The 26,749-nt window shown below is 41.0% G+C and overlaps 1 protein-coding gene across 1 annotated transcript in view; it reads left to right on the top strand.

Moving 5' to 3' along the window:
* LOC126278702 (transportin-3) overlaps nt 1-26,749 on the top strand; it is a 205,156-nt gene that overhangs the window by 129,824 nt on the left and 48,583 nt on the right. The window contains exon 13 of the mRNA XM_049978972.1: nt 6,186-6,326. Within this exon, the coding sequence (XP_049834929.1) occupies nt 6,186-6,326 (141 nt within the window). The remainder of the gene's footprint in view (nt 1-6,185; nt 6,327-26,749) is intronic.

The following is a 26,749-nucleotide window of genomic DNA, read 5'->3' as shown; positions in this document are numbered from 1 at the left end:
GATGGTGCCTTCACACACTTCAGCGTGATGCATGGCACATACTCCGCCATTGACCTTTCCATCTGTAGCCCTAGCCTCTTACCGTCTGTCCAATGGAGGGTGCATGACGACCTTCGTGGTAGTGACCACTTTCCGATCTTTCTGTCACTGCCACAGCATCAGTCTTCTGGGCGCCCTAGCAGATGGGCTCTGAATAAGGCTGACTGGGACTTGTTCTCCTCCACCGCCGCTATTGAGCCTCTCTCTACCGATGACATTGATGCAGTGGTTCAATCGGTCACCACCGGCATCGTTACTGCTGCCGAATCTGCCATTCCCCGTTCTTCTGGGTCCCCTCGGTGGCGGACTGTGCCTTGGTGGTCGCCTGAGATCGCTGAAGCGATTAAAGCTCGTCGGCGGGTGCTCCAGCGTTACAAGCGACATCCCTCAATCGAACACCTTATCGCCTTCAAACGGCTGCGTGTTCAAGCCCGCCGCATTATCCGCCAACGCAAGCAGGAGTGCTGGGAGCGGTATGTGTCCACCATTGGCCTCCATGTCACTCCATCGCAGGTCTGGGCCAAGATTCGCCGCCTCTATGGCTATCGGACCCCTGTCGGCGTCCCTGCGCTCTCACTGAATGGAGCAGTTTGTACTGACTCCGACGTCATTGCAAACCGCTTGGCAGAGCACTCTGCTCTGAATTCCGCTTCTGCCAACTACCCCTTGGGCTTCCGCTCCACTAAAGAGCGGATAGAACGTCGGACTCTTTCTTTTCACACCCACCATCCTGAATTGTACAATGTTCCATTTAGTGAGTGGGAATTCCGCAGTGCCCTCGCCGCTTGTCCTGATACCGCTCCTGGCCCAGATAGCATCCACTCTCAGATGCTGAAACACCTTTCAGTGGACTGCCAGCGACGCCTCCTCGACCTTTACAACCGCATTTGGGTCGAGGGTGAGTTTCCATCGCAATGGTGGGAAAGTCTTGTTGTGCCCATTCTGAAACCGGGGAAGAACTCTTTGGAGGTGGACAGCTACCGTCCCATTAGCCTCACCAATGTTCTTTGCAAGTTCCTTAAACGGATGGTGTGCCGGCGCTTGAATTGGGTCCTCGAGTCTCGGGGCCTTCTGGCTCCGTATCAGGATGGGTTCCATAAAGGCCGCTCCGCCGCCGACAATCTGGTGAGCCTGGAGTCGGCCATCCATACTGCCTTTGCCCGCCGTCAGCATCTGGTCCCTGTCTTTTTCGACATGCGGAAGGCGTATGATACGACATGGTGTCATCACATCCTTTCTACGCTTCATGGATGGGGCCTTCGGGGCCCTCTGCCAATCTATATCCGCAATTTTCTGTCGTATCGTACCTTCCGCGTGCACGTCGCGGCCTCATATAGTTCCTCCCAAGTCCAGGAGAACGGTGTTCCACAGGGTTCTGTTCTAAGTGTCTGTCTGTTTTAATAGCCATTAACAGGCTCGCTGCGGCCGTGCGAAATTCTGTCTCCACTTCCCTGTATGCTGACCACTTCTGCCTTTACTACAGCTCTATTGGCATTGCAGCTGCTGAACGTCAGCTACAGGGTGCAATCCGCAAGGTGCAGTCTTGGGCTGTAGCGCATGGTTTTCAGTTTTCGGCAGCCAAGACCTCCGTTATGCATTTCTGCCGGCAACGCACTGTTCACCCGGAGCCGCGGCTTTATCTTGACGGCAAGCATCTTACAGTGGTGGAGTTACATAGGTTTTTGGGGGTGGTTTTTGATGCCCGGTTGACTTGGCTGCCTCATATTTGGCAGCTTAAACAGGCGTGTTGGCGGCATCTAAATGCTCTGCGATGCCTGAGCCACACCAGGTGGGACGCCGACCGATCTACTCTCCTATGGCTTTAAAAGGCGTTGATCCAGTCCCATCTGGACTATGGGAGTCTGGCTTATGGCTCAGCGTCCCCATCTGCGTTGCGGCTGCTGGACCCAATCCTCCACAGTGGGATACGCCTTGCCACTGGTGCCTTCCGGACCAGCCCTGTGGACAGCATACTTGTGGAGGCAGGTGTCCCTCCACTGCGGTTACGACGCCAACAATTACTGGCTGCTTATTCTGCCCTTTTTTTTAGCTTGCCAGGGCATCCAAATTATCGTGTCCTGTTCCTGCAGTCAGTCGTCCATCTGCCAGAACGTCGGCCCCGGTCGGGTTGTCCGATCGCCGTACGCATCAAACAGCTTCTCTGTGGGCTTGGGTGTTTCCCTGTACCACCTCCTTTGCGGGCCCCTCTGCGTACACCCCCATGGTGTGTGCCTCGCCCTTGCCTTCAGCTGGACTTGGCACAGGGCCCGAAGGACTCAGTCCCTCCGGTGGCCTTCCGACGCCGCTTTTATTCCATCCTGGCCACGTATCAGGGCTCTGGCGTTGTCTATACCGACGGTTCGATGGTTGCTGGTCGTGTCGGTTATGCACTAACTCTAGGGGACCATTCTGAACAACGTTCGTTGCCCGCTGGCTGCAGTGTTTACACTGCTGAGCTGGTCACCATCTTTCGTGCCCTAGAGTATATCCGATCCTGCTCAGGTGAGTCATTCGTTATCTGTAGCGATTCCCTGAGCGGTTTACGAGCTCTCTACCAGTGTTTCCCTCGTTCTTGTCTGGTGATGGCTATCCAGGAGTCCCTGCATACTCTTGCCCGTTGTGGCAGATCTGTGGTCTTTGTTTGGACCCCGGGCCATGTTGGGATACCCGGAAATGAAACTGTTGACCGCCTGGCGAAAGAGGCCACTAGTGCACCATCTCCGGAGATTGGCCTCCCGGCGACTGATTTGCGGGCACTATTACGCCGCAAAGTTTTCGATTTATGGGACACTGATTGGCGTACCCTGCCGTGTGGCAGTCATCCATGTGAGCCAACCACAGGGAATCAGTCGTCCTTTGTCGGCTCCGCATTGGCCACACCCTACTCATGCACAGGTATTTACTGTGTCGTGAGGATCCCCCTCTTTGTCGTTGTGGGGCGTCCTTGACGGTGGTCCATATTCTGTTGTAGTGCGCCCTTTTAACTGTTCTCAGGCAGACTTTTGCGCTGCCTGATACGCTCTCTGCACTTTTATCTGACGACTCTTCCATAGCGGACATAGTTCTGCGTTTTATTCGGGCAGGGGGATTTTATCGCTTAATGTAAGTGTGTGAGTTTTTGTGTTGATCCTGGCCTCTGGCCAACGATTTGTCTGATTTTTCATGTGTTTCTCGATGGTTGGCTTTTCCCTTTTTATTTGTATGGTCGGCCAACCACCGTCACACTCTGTGTGATTTTAGTTCGTCTTGTCTGGTCTTTGTCTACGTTTCTCTTGTTCTGTGTCGTCTGTCTTATCGTCTGTTCATCGTTTTTATTCTCTGTGGGTGTTCTTAGTATTTGGAAAAAGGGACCGATGACCGTAGCAGTCTGGTCCCTTTAACCCCCACAAACCAACCAAATCCATCTAAGACACATGTTAGCGCTTTCCACCTCCTCACAAAACAGGCAAACAGGAAGCTGAACGTCACCTGGAATGGCAGCAAACTGGACCATACGGACAAACCAACATACCTTGGTGTCATACTGGATATATCACTGACGTACAGATATCAGTGTGAAAAAACCTGCCAAAAAGTTGCTGCCAGGGACAATATTTTAAGAAAACTGACGAATAGTAAATGGGGAGCTAGTCCAACTGTATTACAAACAACTGCACAAGCACTTTGCTACTCCACAGCAGAATGTGCATGCACTGTATGGTCTCGATCCACACATGCCAAAAAAAGTCACTATAGTCCTTAATGAAACATACAGGTTAACAACAGGATGCATGAAACCCACTCCACTTGGGAAAATATACAAACCAGCTGGATTCTCATCTCCTGAATCCCGAAGAATTGTGCACGAACATAAAGAAAAATTTAAACAGATTTTCAACGAGCGCCACCCGCTGCATGGTTCATGTGGACGTAGCAGACTTCAATCCCGCAAGAGATTTCTCACTAGTGAATTGAACGAGCCTCCGAAGGACTACCCTGCCTCACGAGTAATACCCAGCGGCAATACATCAAGCTGGAAGATTTGGAGAACACTGAACCGCATCAGAACAGGCGTAGCACCAGTTAAAGCAAACCTAATCAAATGGGGCTTCAAAGACGAAGCAGACAGCAAATGCAACTGTGGTGAAGTTCAGGATATGGAACACCTTCTACAGTGTCCCATCTACCCCACAAGGTGTACCCTTGACGAACTATGGCTTGAGAAGAGAGAAACATTGGACTTGGCCCGACATTGGGCTGAAAGGCTTTGAAACAAATCTCCGGACACGAAAAAGTAAAGTAAGGCAGTTATGAGAGTCGTGGGGCATGAAAGAAAAGTAGTGGTTGAGAATGTGTAGCTAATCCATTTTACGTGCTTGGGTGCTGTCGGTAGCTTCTGTCCTTTGTTGTAGCTGGCTTTCGAACTGTTGGTGACAAACGAATAGTCCCCATAATGTAGCCCACATGGGATTTAAAGCTAGAAATTAATCACTTGTACGCCCACTTTTGTTATATTTACAATTGATGGCCAGTTCAGGTTTCACAATTCTCTTTTGTAAGCAGATTAGGAAAACTACATACTGCACTTCATTGCAGTTCTTGCTATAAACTTTTTGTGCAGTAGAACTACTCTTCATGAAATAATGAACAATTGTTCATTGAGTCAGTGCACAATAAACTTAACCTCACAAGTGCAGTTACAATGTTGAGTGGTAGAATAATTTCACAAGAATGACAAACTGTTTTTCATGTTGAACAAAAAAATGTCACTGTTGAATATAGTTGCCCAGTAAAACTTGTTGACACTAATTAACACATTCTAAGAGCAGATTTTACTTTCACTTACGATGTTGCTGCACTATTGCTGGAGACACTTTGATATTGACACAGAGGTGTTAGCAGACTTTAACACAGTCTGTCATAAATATGACATGTTTGCTCACAGGTCACAGACTTCTTGATCCATAGATGGTTCTCAATTTAGTTCTGACATGAGACCTTACCGATCAGGTACACAGATATGTCCAGCATTTCTTTCTGACGACAGACTCTGATAAGAAATGTCTGTGTATGTGCGGATGGATATGTGTGTGTGTGTGCGCGCCAGTGTACACCTGTCCTTTTTCCCCCCTAAGGTAAGTCTTTCCGCTCCCGGTATTGGAATGACTCCTTACCCTCTCCCTTAAAACCCACATCCTTTCGTCTTTCCCTCTCCTTCCCTCTTTCCTAAAGAAGCAATCATCGGTTGCGAAAGCTAGAAATTCTGTGTGTGTGTTTGTGTGTTTTATTTATTGTACCTGTCTACTGGCGCTTTCCCGCTTGGTAAGTCTTGGAATCTTTGTGTTTCATTTTGAAAGAATGGTGCTAATCTTAGCAGGGTTAATAAAGCAATGAATAAAATGAAAATTTGTATTAATGGTTTGGCTGGAGAGTTTCCATCTATTTTGTCTGATTAAATTAATTGTTATATGACAACTACTTTCTTCATTCTGTTCCAAGATCTACCAGAAGTATTCACAGGGAACTGTAGTATGCTGCTTGAGTAGGATAAAAGAGGCTGATATTACAATTATTATGTTTTGCTAATATTACAGTTATTCTGTTTTGTAGCTCTATACAGATTTTGAAACACCTTTGTGTGCATTTACCCCTTGTAAGGTGGTTTCTCTATTTTCATTTTGACTGTTTATGTGTAGGGGAACAGTGGTGAAGCTGTAAAGACAATGCACCATAGTGGTGTTACGGGACTGTGGAAACAGCATGTCATGGCACAGTGGTCATGCTCAGTTGCTGCTGCAGAGTGTGATTGCTCTTCATATTTTGCTCTCACTGTTAATGTGTCATAGAGCTGAACATTGAAGCAGATTAATTTGAGGGTGATCCATAGATTCATCACGCGAAATTAATATGTAGATAACATTTTGTTTATAATGTATCAGAATTACTATTTTATTGACACTAAGCATTGTGTGAAGTACCTTATTTGAAGTTTCTGTTTGGCCTGACTACACCTGCACACACACAAAATAAATGAAAATAACTTCAGAGACAGTAGAGATTACCATTTTCATTCATTGCATTGCATTTTTAATGCTGTGTTATTAATAATGATGATTTGTATTTACTTTAGAGTGCTTTTGTGTTTTTAATGTAATTTTATTTTGTAGGTATGGCCTGTACTTTCAAACACTTGCAATAAATATCAGGCTGATATTCGTGTAATGGAGAGGTGCTGTAGATGTTTAAGGTTTGCTGTTCGGTGTGTTGGCAAACAGTCTGCTCACCTGTTAGAACCTCTTGTGAAACAGGTAAATTTGATTTTACAAATTGCTATTTTTATTGCATTAGATATTGCAATTTAATTTACAGATATGCACACAATGTACTTCCATTATGTTGTTCTTTGTGAGTAGAGTATTTAACATAAATTTATTGAGTCTTTTAAAAATCTTATGCTACAGTATTCTGACATTGTTTACTACTTTTGGATGAAAGAAGATCATTCACTGAAAAGCAGAAGCATTGAGTTGTACACACACACACACACACACACACACACACACACACACACACGTAGGTTTGCCTTTATTCAACATATCTTCTAAGATTATACATACAGTCAGTTATGCTTTGCTTTGTCCTGCATTTGTCCAGAGCCCTTGTTCTGTAAATAATTTCTGTTAATAATTTTCTAATGGGACGTATCAAACTGATTGTTTGGTAGTATTCACACATATCAGCACCTGCCTTCTTTGGAACTGGAATTATTACATTCTTCCTGAAGTCTGAAGGCATTTCGGCATATCACATATCTTGTGCATCAAGTGGAATAATTTTGTAATGGCTAGCTTTCCCAAGAATCTCAATAGCTCAAGCGGACGCCATTTGTTCCCATGGCCTTGTTTCCACATAGGTCTTTCTCTGTCAATTTTAATCTCACCGTATCATATTTCCATGTCATCTTCACCTACTATCTCTTCTGTTACTATAATATTGTCATGAAGTTTCTTATTCTTATATACTCAACACATTAAAAATAAAACTGTACAAAATAACAGTTGATCAAGGCACTGAGATTCATAAGGGCCAAAGCACAGACACAAAGTTTTGATAAAAATAGATGGCTATGAAAATCAAATTTTTAGTGGGACTGATTTGTTTTTGAACCAAGTCACATCATCATGTATTTCCTATGAAAAAAATAATCTAACCACTTTATCTTTTGAAATTTTAATTAATATTTATAATAATAATAATAATAATTATTATTATTATTACTATTGTCAATGTCAATTCACAAAATTTTCATATTTAGGCTAGTGACAATAGTGTCTTTTTGATAGTTGTAAAATTTGTAATAAACGTGAAACTAGAATCAGAACATAAAGAAGATACTAAATGCACCACACACACAGTTATGACCAGCTCGAACTCATCATAGTCATTGTTATCATCTTTTTCATTAAGCATGTTCTCTAGCTTGAGGTTCAGATAAAAATTCCGACCTACTTCTGATGAAGTACTGCTACTTCATATGCGATGTAGACACTAAATTATGTGGGCAATCCCAGGTAATTATTTAGCAGTGCTTTGTTTGCATAGAGAACTGGATATTGGAGAAATTGGTGAGGCAGCTTTTCATTATACTTCATTCATAAAAAGTGGGCCTACAGCACAAATAAATCTGGTTCACCATAATAACAACAGATGTCAGGAACATGCATAAATGCCACAATATCAAAATTGAAGATGGTGTGCTTTAGGGCCTTACAGTTCTCATCACCTCAATTCATTGAACTCGTTGAATGATTTTTGTATTTATGGCTGTTGAATTGGGATGATAGGATAAGGACAGCATAATAAAGAAGCAGAAGATAAAAATGGCATTGAGTGCTCATCATGAGCTAAACAGAACTTTAAAAATCTATACTGTGGTGTGTCCAAAATGGAATGTTTACAGTTTATGTTTACCACAAGTTTTGATTTGAACAAAATCAAACAATGGAAAATCCAAGATGGAATAATAACAATATTATGAAAAGGTTAGCTGCTACTCACCTTATAGCGAAGGTGCTGAGTCGCAGATAGCACAACAAAAAGACTGTCGTACAAAGCTTTCGGCCAAACAGGCCTTCATCAGAATAAACTCCCCCCCCCCCCCCCCTCCCTCCCACACACACCCACCCACCCACCCACACACACACACACACACACACACACACACACACACACACACACACACACACACACACACGTGACCACAGTCTCTGGTTGCCAAGGGTAGTCTGCCAGCAGTCAGCCCTCGGCAACCAGAGACTGTGGCCATGAGTGTATGGGTTGTGTTTACATGCATGCGCATATGTTTTGTCTACTCTGGTGAAGTCCTGTTTGGCCAAAAGCTTTGTTTGACAGTCTTTTTGTTGTGTCTATCAGCCATTCATCATCTCTACTATTTTATTGAGAACAGTGAGACATGAGCTTTTAATGTGAAAACCATTTAAAGAATCACAGTTTTTAGTAGGCACCACACCCACCACTGACTGTAGAAGTTATTTATTTTCACTGTTGCAATAGTAGAAATAAATAATTTCTGCAGTCTAAGGGAACTGTGATGTTTTTTAAAAGATTCAATACTTGTTAGATTAGATTAGATTAATTATTAATTCCATAGACCCATAAAAGAGGGAATACTCCTGGGTGTGGAACATGTCAGATAAACACATTAAAAAAATGTAACAGGAAAAACTTGAGTTTCATTAATTTTAATTATCCTCACTCAATAAACAGTATAATTATGTACATGAATTAAACTTTTAATATTTACAGGTTTAATACTTACATCTGCTTTCATTAAGTCCATCATTCAGACATTTGTTATTGACGATTTCAACCAAGTATTGTCAAAAATTATAGTAAATTATTTATTTCAGTGATCCTCAGTTACGAACAGTCAGATTATGTACAAGATTTAAAACTAAACTTCCACTATTTACAGACTTAAGACTTACATCTGCTTTTCATACATCCATCATTCACACAGTAGGTAGTTACTTGGCTGTTACAACCAAGTATTGTCAAAAATTAAAGTATAATAAATTTTCATTAAAATGGTCTACTGCTCTTGTTGAGAAACTCATGGATGGAACAGGAGGAGATGGCCACCAAAAATTCTTTTAAATTGTGTTTAAATTGCGCCTTGTCTGAAACTAAACTCTTAATGGTTGCTGGTAATTTATTGAAAACATGCATTGCTGAATACTGGACTTCTTTCTGGGCAAGAGTAAGTGATTTTAAATCTTAATGTATATTGTTCTTATTCCTAGTATTGATACTGTGTACTAAGCAGTTATTTGGAAAAAGAGATGTATTATTTACAACAAACTTCATTGAGGAATAAATGTGCTGAGAAGCTGTGGTTAATATGCCCAATTCTTTGAATAGGTTTCAACATGATGTTCTTGGATTTACACTACACATTACTGTTACTATACGCTTTTGTACTCTAAAAATTATTTTCTGTTTGTGGAGTTACCCCAAAATATGATACCACATGACATAATGGAGTGAAAATAAGCAAAATATGCCAGTTTTTTTATACCAGTTTTTTTGTGTTTATCTCTACTATGGCTGACATCATTCACATTGCAAACACAGACTTGTTGAGGCGATTTAGCAGTTAGTTAGTATGTTGCTCCCAACTGAATTTGTTATCAAGTTGTAATCCCAAGAATTTTACACTCTCAACTTATCCTATTTCCATGTCATCATATTTTATACACACACCAGAAGGAAATTTCTTGGAAGTTCTGAACTGCATATAGTGGGTCTTTTCAAAGTTTAATGACAGTGGATTGGCTATGAACCCTTTATTAATGTCAGTAAAAATTTGATTAGCTGCCCTTCTAAATTCATATTTGATTTACTATTTATTGCAATGTTTGTATCATCTGCAAATAAGACAAACTTGGTATCTGGTAATGTAACAGATGACAGGTCATTAATATACAGAAGAAACGGTTGTGGGCCTAGTGTGGAACCTTGGGGAACGCCACATGTAATTTCTTCCCAGTCAGATGATGTCTGATTGCCTACTGCTGAAGTGTTACGTAATGACACCCTTTGTTTTCTATTAGTAAGATATGACTGAAACCACTCTGCAGCACTACCAGGGACGCCATAATATTTTAATTTACTTAAAAGAATGCTGTGATTCACAGTCAAATGTCTTTGATATGTCACAGAATATGCCAGTTGCCTCTAATTTGTTGTCCATTGCATTAAGGACATTTTTGCTGTAAGTGTAAATAGCTTTCTCAATATTAGAAGCCTTAAGAAACACAAACTGTGACTTTGACAGTATGTTGTTTTCACTAAGGTGCTTAAGTAGACACTTGAACATAACCTTTTCAAAGATTTTGAAAACCTGGCAAAAGTGAGATCAGTCAGTAATTTGACGGCATTTCTGTGTCCCCTTTCTTGTGGAGAGTTATAACTTCAGCATATTTAAGCCAGTCCGGGAATGTTCCTGTGACAAGTGATTGATTACACAAATAACTTAAGAGATGGCTAAGCTCACATGAACGCTCTTTTTTAACTTTGTTGATATGTTATCATAACCACTAGAATGCTTTGATTTCAAGGCCTTTATGATGGATTCTATTTCTTTGAGTGAAGTACATGTCAATTCCATTTTACTGAGATAGCTTGTGTGCACTGGTCTCAGATATTCCATTGCATTATTTACTGAGCCTGACAACCCCATGCTATCAGTAACAGAGACAAAATACTTGTTTAAATGGTTTGCAACACAACATGCATTTGTTACCAGGGTTTCATTTATGTTTAGATCTATTTGTACCTCCTCATTTCTAGTCCTACCTGTCTCTGACTTAACTATATCCCATATTGTTTTTATTTTATTGCTGGATGTATTTATCTTCTTCTCATAATGCAGGTGTTTAGATTTCTGGATAACCTTCTTCAATATTTTGCAGCATTTTTTGTAATGAGCTATAGTGCTAGTATCAAAGGTGTTCTTACGTATCAGATGGAGTTTCCATTTTGTCTCACATGATATCTTTATCCCTTGTGTGATCCATGGTTTCTTATTAGACTTCTGCTTAATTTGAGTTACCTTCAGGGGAAAACAATTCTCAAATAAGGTGCTAACGTTATTAATGAATGCTTTGTATTTTCCATTTGTGTCTTGGATGCTGTATACATCCAGCCAATTAATTTCTTTGAGCAATCTCCCAAATTTCTCAGTTTTTGACTGTTTTATTGGTCTTCTGTTCTCAGTTCTGATAGATACCTTACCCTGACAATTTTCAAAATTTAATGTTAGGTGTTGCATGTCAGATAGCCCACTTACTACTGGTTTTGTAATATAGCTTAGTTGCCTAGAATTGTCTATAAATATATTATCAATGACAGTCTTAGAACATTTGTATACCCTAGTTGGGAAATTTACAATAGAAATTAAATTGAGTGACAATGTAACTGATTCCAGTAACTGTTCACTGACAGTGTTTTCCAGGATATCTATATTAAAACAGGGTGTATACGACCCGGGAGATCCGGGAAAAACCCAGGAATTTTTTCATCCAGGAGAAAACCGGGAAAAACCCAGAATTTTTCGTTGTTTTAGTTTTCAGTTAAATTTTTGTAGTCTTGACTGCTAAGCATCGATATTCTAACAAAGGATATTACTGTATCCCGCTACTGCAGAATAATACTACAACAATAAAACATGAACCAGAAAAAAATATGAAAATAAAACATAAATTGCAAAGGAAATGTGCCATATACACCAACAAAACACAGTGCTCATACAAACGTTTGCCAACAGAAAAATGTGTCAAAGGGCTTTGGGAAGACCATGCAATGCTTCATAACAACAAAATGCCTCAGATGAGCGTGACATCACAACTGTTTAAATTAGATTTGTTATAGCAGTTATGAGCGGGCTCATGAGCATGCGCAGTTGAGTGGCGTATGAGTTGTACCTTCTCCCCCTTCTGGCTACAGAAATGTGACCGTTGGCTGTATAAGCAGTCAGAGCAAGCAGCTAGATGCAGCTGGGAAAAATTTTTCTGCTGCCAGACTCACGCATGCGCAGGTGGTTGGGGGGGGGGGGGGGGGACCAGTGTATCTGACATCTGACCTGGATGACAGTGGGGGGGGGGATTCATATTCTTGACAATAAAAAAACGTTGTTTCACAAAGCGCCTAGCACCCAGCACACGTTGGTCTATCGATTACTCATATGATTTTGAAACTCGTCCCTGTTGGTTTTTAGACACACTCTGTAAGTTGATTTCTGACTGAATCACAAGTTGATTTTTGAATATGTGCATAGTGTACGTGGTGTCTGCCAGGGGAATCCTCGTCGCAACTAGAAATAAACTTTCCTGCAGGCAGAAGGGGACCGCGTTATACGAGCTGAGTGGAGTAAAGCCGAACGAGCGAACGCCAACCACTGTCTGATTATGTGTTTGATTGGGTTTACGAATGATCAGCGTTTTTATGATTACTAGCGAAGTCCATAGATTCAGACTACCAGAATGGAAATAAACGACTAACAGGAATAACAGGTAAGAAAGATTGCATTTTATCTTCTCGGTGTATCCAGGAAAATGAAATTTTGTCAGAAAATTTTTGCCTATATCATTACACTAGTAAGCGCCAGTTGTACAGTCCCATCTAGTAGCCACTTAAGTTCTATTCTGGAAGTAGCGCGGAAAATGGTTTGTACGAACATAACAACACGTAACCGCAGAATAATCAGAGATTACTAAACCGGTGATTCTGGAAGGGTTAGTGGAGTTAACTGACAAATAAGTTTTGACAAAGGCTGGAATAGTTCATGAATTAGTGATGACAAGACTGTTTATTAGAACGAGGAAGGAGAAGAAACGGGCACATCACACAAATTATGGAAGAGAATGACGATTCCAAATTTATATAAAAATCTGGTACTACTACTTTTCAATCTCATGCTCGAGAAAGTGCAGTGTATGAATGAAATATGAAACTATTTTCTAGCAAAGCTTTTTGCTTGTAGTAGGCCTAATAAGTATTTTATGTTGGTCTTTGTGAATTATATTCTGTCGTGTTATAAAAATGACCATTTGTGCCAAAACAATCTTGTTTATTTGGTGTGTGTTACAATTTCTGCAATGTTAGAAAGGCCTATTTTGTTTTATCTAGCAGACAGTGACAAAATAGACGTAATCAGACCAAGAAACCACACCAGTCTCGAGTACTATTTGTATTAACAGCTTACACAGTATTAGACAACGATATTTCGATTTTCATGTAGCGAAACATTTGACGAACTTTGATGAGGTATCTGATTCTTTCGCAAAAAGGAAATCACACCATGTAAAGCTTTAGGAAGATTAGAGAGAAAACAATGGTAGGAGCTAAGGATTGAAGAAATGTGTACTGTCTTGCTTGTCTGTTGTCTTTACTGGTTTTATGTATCCTATATTTAATTTAATGTCACCCAACCGGGCAGGATCTCAAACTGGGAGCAGGAGAGCCACCACAGGACATTTTAATTTCCACTGTCCTGAATATAGTTTCATGGCATATAGTACAAAATATACACGTTTCAATTCCACTGAGTGAAATACAGTAACGTGCGATAGAAGAATGCTGTGTGAAGAGCCGTGGCACTGGACTCTGGCACACTTAATACCAAATAACGTGTCTTACATTTCCTCGAACATTTGTTTTATGTATCAGACTCTTCAGAAAGATGTGCACTACAAAATGAACATATTTTTTAAAATTTTATGTCTTTTTTTAATTTTTGACGTATCTCAATCGCTGAAGGGAGGGGGGGGGGGGGGGGGGGGGCTACTATGTTGGTATTGCCCCGGTTCGGAAATCGTAGATGTGGGGCTGATGCGCAGAGCAGTCTGTAGCCTCCACGTGACCCATGTTTACATTTAGTGATTTTGCTGTTTCCTCTTCGTTTCCTGCTCTCACGTCAAATGAAAACAAAATGGATTTCTGTGGCCGGGAGCTATCAAGTGAATTAAAATCAGTCACGTAATTACAGAAGGATAATATATGTTATTAGTTTCAGATTTTATTTTATTCCCACTTTTTTGACAGTCATGCATTAACCGCCTTGTAGAACAATGAAGTTAGTTTTGTAGGTTTGCTAAAGAAATTTGACTTTTATTAATCTTTGTGTTTGAAACAAAGTGTTTAGTTTCTCACTATTGGCTAATTTCAACTGCTTGCTGCATTTCAGTTGCACATTTTCATCTTCTAGCACATATGCCGTTTTGCCACAATAAAGAATCAAAAATGAGTTAATACAGTGCTGGTACTCAAAGAAAATGTACATCCCAAAACCCTCACTGAAAAGCTTAACATCAGGTCGAGGCCTGCTTCTTCATTGGGAATCTGGACATCCGAATGTGCTCTTTAAGTATGCACTTTAAACGTGCCATTTTAGTATGGTTCACGAAATTCCAATTCCGATGCTCTTGGAGTATCCTCCGCCGTTTTTTTTTTTTTTTTTTTACATAATATAAGATCTTTTAATGTTTTACATGTACGAACATACGGGCTCCCTGCGTCATAGCAGCTGCCAAAGCGCGGTGGCAACTGTTATCTGGCGCTCTCTGACGACTGCTGAAACGAATCTATTTCTAATAGGTCGCCGGAAAATATTGGGATTGGTGGTTTGAAAAGTGTTACTTTCAAAGTAAATTTTGTTTTCCACAAGTTGAACTATGTGTGAGAATGTACAATGAATTTTTTTAATCACAGAGCGTTTCATGACGAGCCATTTAGAAGTATTTCGAGCCCAGAAGATCAGATAATCATGTCGATATTATGAGCAAATTGATGTAGTGCTACGGGAAGCTCTCTCTCTCCTCTGCGGTAGCTAATTTATTTGTGAAAAACTTTGAGGACAAGTCATTGGACTCAGCTAAAAATTTTACTGGTACATTTGTGTGATATATCTTAAAAGTGTAACGTGCGCAAAAAATATCAACATTATACGTGAAAGCTTAGCTTCTCTTGCAGCTTATTAACCTTAGAGAATCTTTGCTTTTCTTGTAGCAACACTATATACAGGGTGTTACAAAAAGATATGGCCAAACTTTCAGGACATATTCCTCACACACAAATAAAGAAAAGATGTTATGTGGACATGTGTACGGAAACACTTAATTTCCATGTTAGAGCTCATTTTAGTTTCGTCAGTATGTACTGTACTTCTTCGATTCACCGCCTGTTCGCCCAATTGAAGGAAGGTAATGTTGACCTTGGTGCTTGTGTTGACATGCGACTCATTACTCTACAGTACTAGCATCAAGCACATCAGTACGTAGCATCAACAGGTTAGTGTTCATCACAAATGTGGTTTTGCAGTCAGTGCAATGTTTACAAATGCGGAGTTGGCAGATGCCCATTTGATGTATGGATTAGCACGGGTCAATAGCCGTGGCGCCGGTAACTTCGCATCGAGACAGATTTCCAGAACGAAGGTGTCCCGACAGAAAGGCGTTCAAAGCAGTTGATCGGCGTATTCGAGAGCACAGAACATTCCAGCCTATGACTCGCGACTGGGGAAGACCTGGAACGACGAGGACACCTGCAATGGACGAGGCAATTCTTCATGCAGTTGACGATAACCCTAATGTCAGAGTCAGAGAAGTTGCTGCTGTACAAGGTAACGTTGACCACGTCACTGTATGGAGAGTGCTACGGGAGAACCAGTTGTTTCCGTACCATGTACAGTGTGTGCAGGCACTATCAGCAGCTGATTGGCCTTCATGGGTACACTTCTGCGAATGGTTCATCCAACAATGTGTCAATCCTCATTTCAGTGCAAATGTTCTCTTTACGATGAGGCTTCATTCCAACGTGATCAAATTGTAAATTTTCACAATCAACATTTGTGGGCTGACGAGAATCCGCACGCAATTGTGCAATCACATCATCAACACAGATTTTCTCTGAACGTTTGGGCAGGCATTGTTGGTGATGTCTTGATGGGGCCCCATGTTCTTCCACCTACACTCAATGGAGCACGTTATCATGATTTCATATGGGATACTCTACCTGTGCTGCTAGAACATGTCACTCTACAAGTACAACACAACATGTGGTTCATGCACGATGGAGCTCCTGCACATTTCAGTCGAAGTGTTCGTACGCTTCTCAACAACAGATTCGGTGACCGATGGATTCGTAGAGGCGGACCAATTCCATGGCCTCTATGCTCTCCTGACCTCAACCCTCTTGACTTTCATTTATGGGGGCATTTGAAAGCTCTTGTCTACGCAACCCTGGTACCAAATTTAGAGACTCTCCGTGCTCGAATTGTGGACGGCTGTGATACAATACGCCATTCTCCAGGGCTGCATCAACGCATCAGGGATTTCATGCGACGGAGGGTGGATGCATGTATCCTCGCTAACAGAGGACATTTTGAACATTTCCTGTAACAAAGTGTTTGAAGTCACGCTGGTATGTTCTGTTGCTGTGTGTTTCCATTCCATGATTGTGATTTGAAGAGAAGTAATAAAATGAGCTCTAACGTGGAAAGTAAGTGTTTCCGGACACATGTCCACATAATATATTTTCTTTCTTTGTGTGTGAGGAATTTTTCCTGAAAGTTTGGCCTTACCTTTTTGTAACACCCTGTATATTAATTTAAAACATTAACTTTTCTTGTTTGTGTATCCGTGCTACTTAACACTGATGTTGCTATTTGCTGGCTACATCACGTGTCCTGTGGTCTGAATATTTACTGTCATCGGCTGGCGGATCGCGTGACATACGAGCTATGACTGGCTTACAAAAGCACATCTCAATCTCCTTTACAATGACTCGGAAAGTAACATGCGCAGTGTTTGATAGAATTTGAATTGATACTTTCGTAATATTAAAATATACAGCGTACATGTTGCTGCACAACAAAAATCTTTCCAAGAGGGGTTTTCTTCCCTGAGTTTCATTTTCTAAAGTGCCGGGAAATTCTACACCGGTGTATAAAACAACAAGTGAAAGGATTGATAAGTTTTACAGATCCGAGGGAAAATATAATGTTACTTAATAACACGGAAAAAGTGTGTTTTCATCCGGCAGAAAGTGAATTTTTAACCGGGAAAAATCTGGGAAATTTTTTTTTTCCTTGTCTACGTATACACCCTGTAAAATTACCAGCAACCACTAGGTCTTTGTTTTTTAAATTTTAGATGAGATAATAAAACTTCAAGACCGTTTATAAACAGGTTGAAATTTCCTGAAGGTGCTCTGTATATGGCTACTATTATAAAGGACCTATTATGAAATTCGGTCTCTGTTGCTTATGCTTCTAAGTGCTGCTCTGAGCAAAATTTATTAATGTCAATATTCTCAAATTTAAAACTGTTTTTAACAAATGTGGCAACTCCTCCTTTCTCCATCTTTTGCCTACAGAAGTAAGAGGCTAACTTAAATTCTGTAAGGTTTAACATATCTATACCAGTGGTCACATGATGTTCAAGGAGGCAGATTATATCAACTGGGTTCGATGACTCTAATTTATCAATGCACATGCTATTAATTTTACTTCTAAGCCCCCGAATATTTTGATGCACTAAAGATAGCTGGTATTTCACATTTACCGAGATGAAATCGGATGGAAATAAAATTTCTGCTGATTGCTGTAAATTTTTAACCAACAGCTGTGTTTGCTGATCCAATGTGCCAGCATTACTCTGTTTGATGTCTTTATCAAACTGAAGGTTTGTTTCAATCTTTACTTGTCTCAGAACTTGGCTTCATTCTGTCCTACCTATCTAAAAAAAGGTGCTGCTCCAAAACCTATGACCACTGGTATATTAGCACTCATGGCAGTGCCTCCCCCCCCCCCTTACATTTCCTGCTATTATCCCAGCCAGTTTACCCTTCCCTTTCCGGTTGAGGTGTAGGCCATGTCTAGTATAATCCCACCTACTGAGAGAATCAACAGGAACCAAACCAATATGTGACCCCGCACCCGACCCAAGCAGCCGTTCCAACTCCAAATTAACTCTCCCGACAGAAGAGTTTAAATGAAGTCGGTCATGGAGTCTCAGAACAGACACAAACTCAACACTGGTATGTCTCGTTGCTGATGCAATCTTTGCCAGGTCACACTCCATATTGTACCCAGGATCTCTGTCGATACTGTTGCCCAGCCCATCCAGAATAACCACGTTGTCTTCCTTGGTAAAATCTTTACAGAGTGAACCTAAATCCTTTGTCACCTGACCCAGACAAGTACTTGCTTTAAAAAAAATTTGTGTCCTGGTATTCTGATCCTAACAGGTCCTGCAAAAGTTGGCCTACACCTCTGGCATGTAAACTACCTAACAAAAAAACTTTCTTTCTCTTTGCTGACTTCCCTACATTCTTATTCAATTTTCTACTGAAAGTTTGTTGTGCCCTCTTTACATCAACGTCTGTCTGAGGCTCATCAGCTTCTAACTGAAGCAATAGGTCAAACTTATTCTTCACATTCACCACAAAGCTGTCTGATAAAGCTATAGGTCTGTTACCTATTGTCACTTCCCACCTCCCTTTACCCTTCTCTCTCCTTAACCTGTTCAGATCTTCCCTAGCCTGCTCTAAGTGTGCCTGAAGGGCAGCAATTTTCCCCTCCTGTTCCACTATTTTCCTACCTCTACTGCATATCCTACAGAACCATTGATGAGTCTGATCCACTTCCTCATTTCCCACGCCTCTTCAGTCACCCCACCGGAAAAATCTACTGCACCCATCACACCAAACCCCTTTAGTGAGAATAAGTCAACTAAAATTACAGAAAATCAAGAAAACACGTTTACGAAAGATTAGGTCTAGTCTCAATCATGTGTAAACAAACTTACTTTAGTGACAATAAGTTAGATTACTGAAAAGAAGAAGAAAAACACGTTCACAAAAATTAGGCCTAGTAGCAACTGTATGTAAACAAAACATACTACTGTATGTACAAAGTTTCCAGATACCGGAATTTAAAATTTATGCAGTGTTTCACAAAATAAGAGTTAAACAACAAAGGGATACGCTTTTCTTAACTTGCTGGAATGGAACAGAACAATTAAATGAGATTCTATGAGTTTTACTGCGCTAAAATGTATGCAAGAATACGATCGTAACCCTACTTTATGTTCCGTTCGCGTTTTCTAGAATAATATGCAAAGAGAAGTGAAACCTTTAATAGTAAGTTTGCAAAACACCCTAATACACGTATTAAACTAGTTTCCTGAACTAAACAGAGTTTTATTACACTCTAAATCACTTATCTGTACGGCAGCACAAAACTCGGGCGTCTCGCCTGGTGCAGGGCTACAGTCCCTACAATGAAGAAAAGGTTCCCATTAGCATGGGCTCCATGCTGGCGAAAGCACACTGATTAAATAATCCAGTGTACTCTTATCTGAGACCTGAGTAAAGCAGCAGGTCAGATCATTCCAGACATAGGTAGAAATTATGCATGTCTGGGAAACATGGTCATACAGAGTGCAGCAGATCCAATCTTGCCATGGGATCACTGTCATGCCACCATGGGATAGCACCTCCTCTGTATATACCATTTCTGTATGCTTAAGGTCAAGCATCATAATTTTGGCTAATCTCTGGAAATACCTGAATTCCCTTGCTAAGGAGAGGACTGTGCTATTCCCAGCAGCCAGTAGTCTATCTCCTAAAGAGAATAATGATGACAGTGTTGGTAAGCTCATGAATTTTATTTGGATTGTTTCAGCTTACAAAGTGATATTATTTTACTCAACCTGAAACTTCAGGTAGCCATATAGTTTCTCTTACCTGATCAGTCTGCTGGATGATATCTCTAGTTTGGAAGATTGGGAAAAAGGAAATCTATAGGAAGATGTTCTGAAACAAGTTGTAAAGCATTTTCAAGCTTCATACAATCCCTAGAGAGGCAGAGACTAGGTCAGGAATCCCAACCTGAGATACTTCCAGACTAGTTCATCTAAACAAACTATTTCATCGGTTTGGGAGACACTGCGCACTGTGCTTAGGATTTTTTTAATGATGTAAGTCTCATAAGTATTTAAGACACTATCTGATAACATCTATGGGCAGTTAATCAGGAACTGTTCAAAAGTTCTAGTTAAAAAATATGCTTACAGAATTAATATAAATCATAATTTTTATTGATGTTAATGGTTTGAGTTTTTTGTTCCTTATTATTTATTTACAACATGCTCTGTTACAGTATTTGTAATACTGTGTGGAGTGGAGTGGAACACTTGTGTTTGGTGGTGGTGGTGGTGGTGGTGGTGGTGGTGGTGGTGGAAGGGAGAGGTTGAAACCTGGTGGCAGCAAATAGCCCATTTCTCTCAAATAGCCCAAAGGGGGCTACCAAGCTTAAAGCACCCATCCAACAGAAGGCTCAGTCTAGGATATCTTCACTTCATGAGACACTGCAGGGAGATTTGCTATTTAAACCAGGACACTGGCACAAAATCTGGTGATCGGAACTTTACACCACCAACTCTCCTCCCCCTTACTGGCTAAATATGGCAGTGAAATTTTTTTCCACCACCATGATTCGAACCAGCTTACTCCCAGGTTGGGCAACACTACTCAAGTGTGCATTAGTAACCCTGGCCACAGAGGTGGGTGGTTTGAGTTCCTCTGTGAAAAAACTAGCTTCCTCCACACAGAATACAATGAAGATACTTTCTTCCTGCACATCAAGAATGAATAAACACCAGACCAAGAATGAATAAACACAAATACTTTTATACCGTGTTAAACAGTGTAAACTCCAGGTATGAATATCAGCAATGTAGGGAAAGATAGGTTGCTACTTACTGTAAAGAAGACATGTAAAGTTGTGGACAGGCATAAAGCTTTCAGCCACAGCCTTATCAGCAAAAGAAAAACACATGTCATTCATACACACAAGCAAGCACACCACACACACAGATGACCCTTAACTCCAGTAGCTCGGGCCAGAATGCTTACCCAGGTCTAGCACCGCTGCACAAGCTGCATTAGCTATCTCAGCCATGGAGCCAGGTGGTAAGGGGAAAATCTTCAGGACAATATTACAACGACAGAAGAGGAAGTGGGTGAGGATGAGATGGGAAATACAATATTGCAAGAAGAAATTGACAGAGCATTTTCCTCTGAGCTCTTGAGATTCTTGGGAATGCCAGCCATGACAAAATAGTGTGCATGATATGTGAGACAGATGAAATGACTTCAGGAAGGATGTAATAATTCCAGTTCCACAGAAGGCAGATACCAATATGTGTTAATGTTACTAAACAATTAGTTTAATAAGACGGTTGCAAAAGATTAACAGAAATTGTTTATAGAACAACAGAAAAACTGGTAGAGGCTGACATGTGAAAAGGTCAGTTTGGGCTCAGGAAAAATACAGGAACATCCATAGCAGTGCAGACTGTACGACATATCGTAGCAGATATGTTGTAGAAAACAAACCTACAGTAGCACACGTAGATTTAAAGAAAGCTTTTGACAGTGTGAACTGGAAAACAGTCTTTGGAATTTTAAAGGTTGTTATTTGGCTAAGTACCTTCATTCAATAATCACTTTCTTTGCCATGTATAATTTTCATTTTATAATTGCTGAAATTGGTTAAATTGACCTGATATGCTTCATTGCCCTTAAATAAATTGCCATAATGTACATTTCCAATTGCCTCTGTGATCGGTTTCTTTCTTTCTAATTTATTATCTGTTTTTAGGGTTCCAGCCATAATAGGTAAAAGCAGAACTCTTGTAGAATAACTTTGTTGTCTGACTGTTGAGACTACTTTTTCTCAGAAACGGGTAGAGGTATCAAGTTGAAATTGTATGTCAAATACCAAGATCTACTATCCCTTGGTAGTGTAAATAACTTAAGCTTCTAAGTCAATACAGTCAGTAGATACCTCATCTGTAGATTTTGATGAAAGAGTTTGTGGGAATCTGTCAGGTCACGGATTGGTTTTAACCTAGTCTTCACCTCACAATTGGTGACCAGTTATTTGACAACAATCTAACTTGGCTTCCTTATGTCTGCCAGTTCAAGGCAACTTACATGAAGAAGCTGAGTGCTCTCCACTTCTAAGTCACTCCCTGTGGGATGCAGACCACACAGTTCTTCTTAGATTTTGCAATTCATTGATTTTATCCCCCTTGGATTATGGATGGGTATGGGTTGCAGCATTGCCCGAACTGAGCTTGCTGGACCCTTTTCACCACACTGACGTGTGGTTGTCAACGGGGGCCTTTCATACGAGCGCTGTTGACAACTACTTGACAGAAGCCGGCGTCTGGCCACTGCAGATTAGATGACAGCAGCTTCTGGCAAGTTGCTTATTCACAATCTGTCTGATACCTACTCACCCATGTCACGCAACTCTGTTCCATGACCAGTAGTTCAGGCTGTTAGTGCATTGCCCAAAACTGGGTAGACCAGCTGATTTCTGACTCGATATTCCAGTTAAGGACCTCCATCAGCCTCCGTTGGTCTGTGTTCCTAGAGCTCCTCTCGACATCCCCCATCCTGTGATATGGATGGACTTCTTTTGTGGCTCCAAGAGGGATACTGACTCTATCCTTCTCCGAAACCTGTTTCTTTCAATCCTCCACAATTATTCTAATTCGGTGTGAATCTACATAGCTGGAGTGAAAGTCAACAATAGGGTTGGTTATGCTTTTGTTCATGCAAGGGACACGAGAAGCACTCTCTGCCGAGTACCTGCAGTGTGTACACTGCAGAGTTGGTTGCCATATCCCAGGCTTTGCAGTATGTCAAATCCTGGGTCACAATGAACTTTCTGATCTGTAGCGATTCCATGAGTTGAGTTGCTTAAAAGGCATAACTTTGTGCTATCCCAAAAATCTTTTGGTCGCCAAAACCCAGTACCTACTGGTTGGCCTTTACGACTCTGGAAATACAGTAACCTTCATATGGACACCTAGCCACATAGGCATTCCAGGAAATGAATTTGCTGACTGCGTAGCTAAAGACACTACTACAGGAGATCAACTTGATGTTGGGATACTGGACACAGGCTTAAGATTACAACTTCGATGCAATATTTTGAGGCTCTAGGAATTGGAATGGCAGGCTATCATGACCCAAAACAAGTTGCGAGCAATTAAAGGATCCATTAAGGTGTAGCACAAATCATTCCAGGCCTCTCGGAAAGATGCCATTGTGTTGTCCGACTAAGTGTTGGCTACATGACACTCTCCCACAAGTTCCATTTGCATCAAGAGGAACCTCATCTCTGCAGCTGTGTCAGTTAACTAACAGTAACGCATATTCTTGTTGAGTGTGTCCTGGATGCTTGCCGATGATGAGACAGCCACTACCAAAGAGTCGCATTTCCTGAGGGAGAGCGGATTTTACACTAAATTATAATACTCCTCCACTTCCAGTGTTACTGGTGGTGGTTGGGAGGAGGGAACGGGACAGGTTGGGGCAGGCAGTGGGAGGTACACCCAATGTGACTGCAGGTTACTCCCTCCCCCCTCCCCCCCTCCTTCAATTTGTTGTTCTTTTAGACCCTCTTATGCAAGATGCTGCCTTGGTTATCTCTGTTTTCTTTTGCCTATTGTCACACAACTACTGCTACACAGTTTTAAACTCTCCGACTTGTTAATGTAGTTGGAGCAGCAGAGTCCCCCCCCCCCCTCCCCTCCCCCTTTTTAAATGTGTTCTCTCATGGTAAGGAGGAACTGATGACTCAGTAGTTTGGTCCTTTTAAACACATAATCAATAATCATCATTCACCTCACAACAATCTGAGGAATTGCCAGAAACAACACAAGGTTTGGATTCCAGTTTGAACTGATTGAATCTTTCTTTAGACTTGGGTAGAGCCCTTACTGTCATCAACCTTGAGAAAATTGATCTGACATAGCACACTCATTTGTGATCGCACTGAACCAGCAATAAAGCCAGAGTGAAATTAAATCAACATTTCTTGTATTTCATAAATGGTTTGAGATACTGAAAGGAGATTTTGGCAAGTGATAGCACACTCAAGAGGAGAGTATGTTGCTATATTGTTATTATGCAAAGCTTTTTTATCTACTCTGTTATTCCACTAACTATAGACATTTTCTATGAAAGAATGTAATTTTTAGGGACCATCAATAGCTGGGGGAACGAGAAATGCTATGTGTTTTGAAACAACCTAAGTGAAGACATTAAACGTTAATTTTGTACTGAGGATGTGCTTAAGGTAATGACTGTACTTTTCCTTAGTTCCTCACTTAATAAACCACAATTTCAGAATTCTCTCGCAATTACATGTTGACTACATGTCAGTCAGGTAACACTTTGTAAACTCCGGTGTTTTGTGGCAAAGAAGCTAATTTCAACCCTTTAGTTACCAGTGGGAACTATAGTTCCCACTTATTTGTTTTCGCTGTAAGTTGAGTGGTAATCCGTGTTCCCACTTCTAACTTGTGCTACCATCTCTGTGCCAGTGTTTTCACCACTACATCGTTTTTTGGATAGTGTGCTTCCCTTTTGCGTGTGAAGTGACTTGTGTTGTATTTATCTACTTTTATATTTATGAGGGAGATAGTATTTGTGTATATTTGCTGGATTTGACTGAAAATTATATAAATATTTACAAGGTAAGTTAGTGGAAGCAGAGGTAAAGTACTCTGCCCATGGGCTGTGGCGGAGTATAATAAAATAATGGGAGGAGTGGATAGATTTGATCAACTGTATGAACGGTATGCTGTAGGCCGTCGTTCATGGAAGTGGTGGCACAAACTGTTTTTCTTTCTTGTGGATTTGGCAGTTGTCACTTCCTACATTATGTGGAAGCTACAGAAGACAGAAGCAGACCAGCTAACATTTAGATTGCACTTGGGAAGGCAGCTTATCTCTGGCTTCTCAAGTCATAAGAGAAGAGGAAGGCCTGTTCATTTTCAAACACCAAAAGAGGTGTGTCTGGAGTACCAGATGAAGTTTGTCTGGAGAAAGTTGGAATTTATTTCCCTACAAAAGGTACAACAAACAGAAGATGCCACCAATGTAGCACCAAGAACAAAGAAAAAAGAACAAAAATAATGCGTAGCAACTGTCGTGTACCATTGTGTGTAGCACCATGCTTTTCTAAGTTCCATAGTACATCACCTTAGTGAACTCAAAGGACAGTATGAACTAATACAAATATAAATTTAATGTTTAACATGTTTTTGTACTAAAAAATGAAGGAAATACATTTTTTAAATTAGCGAGTGAAGTTACTCCAGAGTTTGGTGGGAACAATAGTTCCCACTAATTTATTTATACTCGTAGGCTAAACTCTCACTTTCAAGGTTTAAACTATGTTTCTTATGAACAGTTTCTTAGCCCAATAAAGTGTTCATAAAAAGTCTACCACTTCCAGAAATAATTTGGTCACTAAAGGGTTAACATGGCAACAAGAGAAATGTGTAGGTTTTACTCGGAATTTGCCACACACGATACTTCTCTGAAAGTTACAAATGGCAAAGGCAAAAATAAGTCGTCAAAGTTTCGGTGTAATTCTTTTCAGTTACTAATTAAAACAGAGGCGACAGATCTTTTTGAGTGGTCACAATGCAAGTGTGGTCTTGGATGGGCCCCACTTAATATTTACAAAAAAATATCAATTTTGGCTTCATTTTAGAACAGCATTTCCACTCCAGCACTCAGTGTTTCCCCTACAGTGCCTGTCCACAGTCCCCAGCACTACAGCTCTCCCCATGCGTGCCCTACCATCTGCGCATACCGGCAATGGAAATTCTGCACACACGCTACCAAGTAAGCAATTATGGGTTGGCTCAGAGAGCAGTCATGAGGCAGTGTGCCTGTCGTGCTTGAGTGTTGTTTAATTGAGCAAGTCCATTGTGCTCGTGAATACCAACATGCCACATGTATTCAGCTGTGCAGAAACTGCAGCTATGTTCTTTGTATATGCATACTGTCAATGACAGTGCTATGCAGCAGTGACAGAATACTAAAAATGTTTCCCTGATCGGCGAGCACCTATTTACCTGGGTTTTTCAAACATTATGTGAATCTGGAACATTACCCAATGTACAGGTAGCACCCATTCCATGTGCAGCTCATGCCGCACATCTGCATCCAGGTGACTCAGTAAGCAGGTAACAATTTTGTGAATGATTGGCTGTAAACAGAGACGTACAATACACTTTATTTGCGGATCAAGCGACATGTGTACAGAATAATATTGTAAATACCTGCAGTTATCATACATGGATGATGTAGAACCCACAAGATGCTGGGACAAGATTACAAATTGGGTTTCCAGTGAATGTTTGGCGTGGTAGATTGGCCTGCGTTCCTGGCAAATGGCACTACAGCTGCAGCATATGCACATTTCCTGATAGAAGACCTACCTGCACTTCTGGAAGCTGTGACATTAGAGCAACAATGGTGAATGTACATGAAAATTGATGGATTACCAATTCACTGTACCAGACAAGTATCCCAGTATCGAATAACATATTTCAGCAATGGTGGATTGGCAGTGGTGGATTCATTAACTGGCTTGCCAGGTTGCCTGACCTAACTCGATTAGTCTTGTGTTTGTTCATGGGGCTGGTTAAAGAGAGATGTGTATGTTACAAAGGTGGATACATATGAAGAACTTGTCGTTTGCATCTGTTGACCATATTTAAGGCCACCAAGATGATGATCGATGTGTAATTCAACACACCCTCCAACATGTTGA

Source organism: Schistocerca gregaria, chromosome 6 (genome assembly GCF_023897955.1).
Source record: "Schistocerca gregaria isolate iqSchGreg1 chromosome 6, iqSchGreg1.2, whole genome shotgun sequence".
Taxonomy (NCBI): Eukaryota; Metazoa; Arthropoda; class Insecta; order Orthoptera; family Acrididae; genus Schistocerca; species Schistocerca gregaria.
The sequence above is the reverse complement of the archived record's forward strand: the minus strand, read 5'-3'. Positions and strand labels throughout refer to the sequence as shown.